At 30.6% G+C, this 8,413-nt stretch overlaps 1 protein-coding gene across 2 annotated transcripts in view; it reads left to right on the top strand.

Moving 5' to 3' along the window:
* The window catches only part of LOC118183819 (glyoxylate reductase/hydroxypyruvate reductase-like), a 52,896-nt gene extending 50,397 nt beyond the window's left edge, over nucleotides 1–2,499 (top strand). For both annotated transcript variants that reach the window (XM_035353425.2, XM_035353426.2), the window contains one exon: nucleotides 2,251–2,499. In XM_035353425.2, coding sequence (XP_035209316.1) covers nucleotides 2,251–2,369 — 119 coding nt within the window. In that variant the 3' untranslated portion in view covers nucleotides 2,370–2,499. The remainder of the gene's footprint in view (nucleotides 1–2,250) is intronic.
* Nucleotides 2,500–8,413: the final 5,914 nt, after the last annotated feature.

Raw genomic sequence — 8,413 nt, forward strand, 5'->3', positions numbered from 1 at the left:
AAGCCCATTTGAACTAAAAATAAAAATACTGAATAAATAAATAAAAAAAAATCTGAAATTTTTCAGATTTTAAATTACGTCCAAAGGGGCGTTTTTTTAGCGTTTTGAGTGTTACCTTATTTATTAAATATCATGTTCTTTGCACTTAAACCATAAAATTCAGTTCAAGAGCAATATCGCAAAATAATGTTAAATTAAGCATATCTTTAGAATTTCCGATATACACAGTCTCACGAGCTGGAGATAAAAGTATTTTTTTTCTATATAACATTGCCATTTCTCGCTTTTAAAGCATTGAGTTTGTAAATCAAAAATTCGTTAAAGTTTTACAAAATATAAAATCTATAATAAAACAAATTCCAAATTTGGGATTTCAAATGCCCATATTCGCAGTAAGATTTCGTCATTCAAAATTCGATGGCTCTATGTACCATTGTTTTATCACAATGCGAGAAATAGACAATCATTTATGCAGATTTTTCATTATTTAATTTCTTCAAATATAATGCAGGACTCTAACATTTTGTGGCAACAGTTTGAAAAGTGAACCGACGTTTATGAGTCCGACGCAAAATGCCAAAACGAAAGCAATAGTCATTCGGGACTGAAATCCCTTTGGACTAAAAAAAAATCTGAAAGGTTTCAGATTTTAAATTACGTCCAAAGAAGCATTTTTTTAACGTTTTGTGTGTTACATTTTAAAAAAAATATCATGTTCTACGTACTCCAGCTATAAAAGTCAGTTTAACAGCAATATCGCAAATTAAAATGAGGATATCTTTAGAATTTCCGATACAGTGTCTCACGCGCTGGAGATAAAAAAGTTTTTTTTTTTTCGTACCGTGTTGCCATTGCTCGCTTTGAAATCATTTAATATTTTAATCAAAAATTCGTTGAAGTGTTACAAAATCTTAAATCGATAATAAAACAAATTTCAAATTCAAATTAGGGTTCCCACATGCCCATATTTTATGGAAGATTACGTTATTCAAATTTTGATGGCTCTAGGCATCGTTGTTTTATCATAATGAGAGAAGCATACATACGTTTATGCAGATTCTTCATTATTTAATTTCTTTAAATATAAGACAAGGCGATAATATATAGTGGCAACGATTTGAAAAGTGATACAGCCGTTTAAAGATTTCGACGCAAAATGCCAAAACGAAATTAATAGTCTTTCAGGGCAAATTGCCCCTTCGGACTAAAAATAAAAATAAAGGAAGAAATCTAGGGCCAAAATGACTCTATGCGACTTCTTCCCCAGAAAAAACCTTCATGAAATTAATGCTTTAATTAAACTTCAAACATATGCAGTTAATGCTCTTGCGATGCAGGACAGAAAGGGCTTTTTCTTTCATGAATTCATTGAAAAAGACATCATAATACAAAGTAAGAAGACTAGGATCGGCTACAAGTATGGCAACTTAAGGAGGGATATAAGCAGATATGACGCCCAAAGCGTGTTATAAGCATAAATAAATGATAAATAAAAGCTGCCGCCTAGGGCACCAGCTCAGTTGTTCCCTTAAGTAACAATTAAGCAAAGTTATAGCCCACTAGGGACCAAGCGATAAAAACTCTGACCACTCGAAGTTCTGTCAGAAGTTTGAATCCCACAAACGGGTTTGCTACAAGGGTATTTCCCATGCGTAACGTGTATAGGAGCCAGTTTCTCTTACAAAGTCCTCCAAGAAGACGTCCCTCTTCTTAGGCAGATAGCCCTCAAGTGCTTTGGCATAATCAAAAAATAAACCAAACCAAGCAAAGATGTATTTTGTTTTGAATTATTACTACCTTAAATTTTTACCGAGCGGAAGTACTAAACACCTTAGTGTGCTGAAAATGAAATTCTGGTGCCGGGTCAAGCGTAAATTGGAATTCGCTATAGCAACCAAGTTATCAAAATCCTTCCCTTAAGTAATATATACGTTTTCCTTTTTTGCTTGAAATTATAAATTATAATAAAAAAATGGGAAATATGTTTTAGGAAAAATAGTATGATTTTATATGCATTTGTTACAAATAAAATTTTGAATGGCAATTTCGTCAAGGAACGTTTACTTAGTAACTTACTTTTGTTAGGTTTTAAATTTTTTCTCCAATTTTCTCTAACGTCACTAACTTATTTTAAAATGATACACCATTTCGGAATTAATTGTGGACCCTTCATCTTACTTTAATGACATTAGTTACTTAAAACGTAATGATTTTCAATAAATTTTACTATATAAGGTGTATTTTTTTCAGTTGTCACTCCCCATATTGCAGCTGCTGAAGAAACAGCAATGCAGAGACTGAGTGCTTTGACTGCTGAAAACATCATAGAAGTTTTGGAAGATCGTCCACCTATTACTCCAGTATTTTAAAATCATGATATTTTACACTTCTAAAAAATGCTGGTTTGGAAAGCGTGTAAGACTGACTATTAAATTGTGCTATTCATTTATGACTGTTTCCACATTCTTTGAAATTAAATCTGTTTGAACAAATTTTTAATTTTTGTCTAATATGTCTTTAATATCGGCACTGAATCAGTAAGCATATTTTCTTAGCACACAAATTAAAATAAAACAATAAAGTTAAAAGTATTAAAATTTGCAAGTGACTTTTTCTTCTAAAGTTAATGAAAATGTTTACTCATTTTCCTGTTACCTGCCATTCAGAGTAATGTACACTCTACACACACACACACACACACACACACACAAAAAAAAAAATCACAGAAGTGAATAATGAAAATATTTATTATCCTTAAAATCCATTAGAAAATACAATTTCTCACGATGTACTTTTATAAGAAATCCAAGCTGGGAAAGAAATTACATTTGTACTACAAATCTATAAAGACATCACTAAAGTTAATTCTACTGTTGTATTATGTTTCTGTATTATCTAGTCGAATGAATTTAAAGATTTTGATGTGTGGAATAAGAATAATTGAACTAAGAAAAGCTTTTGTTTTTGTTTCAATGTCAAAATTACCATATTTAACACCAAAGCTTACACTCCAGTAATACAATAATGCAAACAGGACTTAGAAGAGAAGGGCTAGCTCATAGAGCTTTTTACCCTGAAGCAGAAAGTGAGAAGAAGAAAGTGAGAATCATCATCCCCTGAAGCCATGATGACACTGAGCGGGCCAATATAATTCACGGCTTGGAAATTAGCGTTTTTGAACCAGCGTTTAAAATGAGCTGTGTGTGAAAGATAGCTATAATTTGGAAGGGGCAATGTTACTGCTTTATGCATTTTAGACTGAACCATTAAAAAATTTAATAATGCTTACTCAATTTAAAAATAATAGATAAAATGTGCTACTCTTTTAACATAAAGTTCCGTGATTTTTTTTTTTTTTTTATTTTTATTTGCAGGTTTTTTTTATTTAATACACGTTTATTTCTAATCATTTCTTTATTTGCATGCTAACAGAGAATTTTTATGCTGCTTCTAAGATAACTATAATAGCAGCTATTTAAATTTACTCAAAAAACAACTTTACATTGACATAGGTTTAAACATATATGACATATATGGCAACATTTCTGCTAACCTACGTTTGATTTTTTGCCTAATTGTAAATTTTACATTGTTATAATTCTCTTCCGATTCAATATAATAGATATTTTTTAAATAATTTTGTAATTTATACTTATATCTATATTACAATTAAATAAATGTATATAAGATTGTTACCTTAATATTGACAAAATAGCTTTATTCAGAGTACCTAAAACAGTTATTTAATTTTTCAAAAGTGTAAGTAAAGGAAGCAGGTCTTTTTATGCCAATTACTTTGATGTTTTATACTATTATATTTTATCTAGAATGCTAATCTAGCTCAAAATCTAATCAATAATTAGTTACAAAGGATACAATAAGAATAACTTTAACAAGTACTTAACAAAATTAGTTTGTTAAATACTTGTTATTCTTGTTGGTACTATTCATAATACCGAAGATATTATCGATTAACTCATAGAAGTCAGATGCTTTCTGATTTCCTGTGGGGTAGAGTATACCTTTTGCGGTACTTTTTGAAAAAAATGTTTTCTCTGGAGCAACTTTTTGTCTCTCGTTTTCTTGACCATTAAATAATTTGGTTTTAGTTTGTGACACAATTTGATTTCTTCTCAATCTCTATTTAAAACCTCTTTAATAATATTAAAATTTAAAACAGTTACATCTTCTAAAACAAATACTCCATCTAAAACGCGGTTTCTCAGTAATTTGAGGCAGAGCGCGAAATGAGACCTCTGATTAAAACAAACTGCACATTTTGAAAAGAACCAACTTAGTCCAGTTTAGAGTCATAGCAGAGTTTCCAATCTATATGCATTTCGTCGAAACTGAGAACGCATATTTTTTCTACAGAATACAAATATTCGCCTCTTTCCTTCTTTAGAGTAAGAACATTACTTTGAATATCTTTCTTTGAATTACTTTCCTTCTTTAGAGTAAGAACATTACTTTGAAATTATTTTGAATTCTTAAACTACACTAAAATTTAGAAAACACTAAAAAATATCAAATTAAAGAAATGGTGTTTATTTTATTTTTTATAAAATAAACACCATTTCTTTAATTTGATAATACTAGGTAAAGATATTCCAATTTTTTTCTTAATTTTTTTTCTTTCCAAAAATCATAGCTTTAAGATGACAGAGCTGTTATGACAATGCAACATGAGATATTTTCACTAGTCCACCTGATTTTTTTCTTCTTTTTCAGTAATGCATTAATCTGCGTCTTTATAAAAATAGGCTTTAGACATTTTTCCAAATTCTCCGATTTGTGCTCCCCCCCCCCCAAATTTCGCTATTTGAGATTTTAATTTCTGATACCAATTTCTGTCTAGATGTCGTCCACCTTCTTTGTCACTGAACAAACATTCTAAAATTTTTCTTTTCTCTATTTTTCAATACTTTAATACAATTTAATACAATTTTCTAAGGATATTATTTTGTTCTTCAAATTATCAATGCATTCTTGTTTATCCTTAAACATTCAGGCTGATCTACATTTTCATTTGTGAGTTTTATTTCAAAATCATTAAAATTCGATTTATTATTGCCATCATCAATTTCGATTTATTATTGTCATCATAATTTACTTTCGGCACAGCATTCCATTTCAATAGTTTCTTTTTGTGGCTATCCAAACAAGCGACTTTTCATATCATCTTCATAAATACTGCATAGAAAATGTTCGCTGCAGATTTTTCCGCTCTTCACATTAATAGAATCTTCTCTTTGACATTTGTGTATCCATTCTTTCGTCAAAAGCAAACTCTCATTTGGATCGTTTGGTCCCATGAAGTAAAATATCTCATTCTTTCATACTTCTGTAAGTGCTACGGCACGTTACTGCCGCGCAAAAAGCCATATTACGTAAACGATACTTTACAATATAGAATTTAAAATAAAAACTGACTAAAATTACATATATATAAATTATTTTAAATATATACATTATTAGAAAACAGATATATATATATATTATTAAAATTAATTTGGGATATGTAACCTCTAGAAAATCGTCTCGCAGCTCAATGAAACTACTGTTTTAAACGCGGGAAATCAGGACAGGTGGCATCACAGTGACGTCAGATTATTGCCTGTTACGTCCCCCCACTAGGCCAAAGAAGGAGGTGTTGACTAGGCTCGCGTCGGCGAGGAGTCGAACAAAGAAATGAGCTAGCCCTTCTATTTATCCCTGACACTAAGGAGGTTTTCTTACCTCCATGAATCGCACCGTTGGTGCGAATAGCATCGGCCGCGCGGCAACGTTCGCTTTAAAAGTTGTCATATGCTCGCACTAGATGGCGCTTCATATTGGAAACTTGGGGGGGAAAAAAACCTGAAATTTTTATGTGGTATTTTCACTTTTTACGATTTTATATTAATATGTGAGAGATAACTGCAGCAAGGAGATGCAAATAATTTAATTGAAGAAATGCACTTGAACGAAAAGAAATTTCTTTTAATTACTTTCGCATGACAGATCATCCATTCGATGAATTTCTAGCCTTCATTGATCTACTTATTGAAAAACAGAACAGTATATTTTGTCAGAATATCGCAGAAAAGAATCTTATGGAAGATGGCAATAAGATATCCCAGAAAAGGATGGTTGTATATATCAAACGCTGTATACATATAATTTAATTTATTTATGAATTTTTTGAATGATAATTAAATAATCCTAATTGCATGATTCTATTTTGGAGAGTAAATATTTCATGGAGTAGAATACCATAAAAGTTTTTGCATGATGTATGGAACTTGCCTTAAATGCTTCCTTAAATAAACTTCCCTTAATTGGTTTAAATAATGTAATAAAAAAGTGTAATTTGTTTAAATATATGTAAGATTTACAGCATTACTAAATTAAATATCAGACTTAAAAAAAGCAGTTATTTTTAAATTAATTAAAAATAGCAATTTTTTAAAAAAATATTTTAGTTTTTGCCTTATGTACATATTTTTTACTTTAAATGTAACAGCAATTACTTCAATTAGTCATTCATATATTAATAATACTTCATATATTAATAATATATTAATAATACTTCAGCATCATTTGCGCTTTTGCAGCTGAGGATGGTGGTTCGGTAAAACCATCGAAACTAGTCCTGTGAAAATTTGAAAATATAACGCTGATTTTTGTTGTTTGACTTCTGAATTAGCATTTGTTCGGCGTGTTATTGTGTCTTAAGGTTTATTACTGCTAATAAACTTGAAAATTTTCCTTTAAATAATTTATAAAGCTATTTATTTTATTAGCATACGTATTTTTTATTAAGATGAGTCGATTTGACTTTTTTTCAATCAAGAAGAGTTTTTGAAAGTGCAATCATTTAAAAAACATGATATAAACTGGACGTTTGAAAGGAGATGCCTGAAACTGACGCTTCAAAAAGTTGAAGTTAAGTCCGACCATCCGGCAAATGCCGCCTCTAAACTCGCTTCTGATTGGTTAACGCTTTACGCGCGAACGCGTGACCGCGTCGGTGTAAACGCAGCTTAATACTAACAAGCGGGCTGGCGGCCAAAGCAAAATTTATAAATTCTATGAACACCTGAACAGCAATGATATGTGAAATTCGCGGAGATATTTCAAATTTAAACGACAAACAGGAAAATGTTTTTAAATCCCATACTTTTTAAGAAAATTTCATAAAAAATCACTATCAAAAAACAGAGAAAAGTGGCAGAGGAATAAAAGGGCCGCGTGACTCCATACAAAATTTTACTATGTGTTCAGAAAAGATGGCAATTTTGAAATTCCACCTCGTAGGAGCTTTGACGCAGCAAGCCGAATAGCAAAGATGTTCAGGAAAAAAAGTAATTTGCAGGATACAAATTGGCGTTTTCAGAGTTTTTTATTAATATCTCGGCTGATTAAATTCGTACGAAAATGAAAATAGTCGAAATGGCTTCCAACGAATTTTTGGAATCCGGGGGCGGTACCTCCCTCGAAACTCAACCATCCGCTGTTCCAGTGGAACTGATGCTACAGATGAACAGACAGACGCGCAAAGATTTCAATAATATTAAAAATTTGTATTCTAAAATATTAGATTTAAATACTGAACACAGACAATCGGCTTTTGACAGATATTTCCGGCTATATACTTGAAGTCAGCGGCAACAGCCTCTTATTTCCTTAAATCACAGACGCAGTTAAATAGTTGAATTGACAAAGTTTCTTAACGTTACTTTTGAAAAACATTCTCAGTTTTTAGGGGAATGTTATACAAATGTGAAAATATAAAATCTCACATTGTTTTTCATACAACAAAAATTCCATTTATTAAAATGATTATTTTAATTGCACAAAGTAAAACAAAACATTTCATAATTTTACCAGCCCAGATTCTACAAAACTATTTACTACTATTATGCAGAAGGATTAAATTTTAGTAATCGTTTGTTTCTAGTTTCGCAACACTAGAAATGAACAAAATACCTTCGGCAATTAGTCTATTAGTTTTGTAAACAAACCTTTTGTCGTTATTAAGTAGTATCAAGTCAGTAAAGTCGTTTTCAGTGATTTTGCGAATTTGATATCTAACGGTGAGAAAAGTTTTTTTGATAAATTCATTATCGATCTACGGAAAGTTAGTTTTTTTTATCTTTAGGAGACCTTCAAGTGTTGAGAAATTTTTCTCAAGAATTTGTGTTTCATTTTGAAGAAATTTGCGACACTTTGTAATGTAATGTAATATACGAGGGTTCAGTATACCATGAAGTTGTGAATTTTCTTAAAGTATTTTTACTTGATCCCTTATGTCAATAAAACACATAGGCGGTGTAGCATTAATAAGGGATTTTTGATATTACGCATTAAGACAAAGAAAAATTTTTAATTTACCCTAGTCGTAGTTAATTATTTATTCAAAATATTAGGT

This window comes from Stegodyphus dumicola, chromosome 7, assembly GCF_044657685.1.
Source record: "Stegodyphus dumicola isolate Sdum_Otavi_A_Nest chromosome 7, ASM4465768v1".
In the NCBI taxonomy this organism is placed as follows: domain Eukaryota; kingdom Metazoa; phylum Arthropoda; class Arachnida; order Araneae; family Eresidae; genus Stegodyphus; species Stegodyphus dumicola.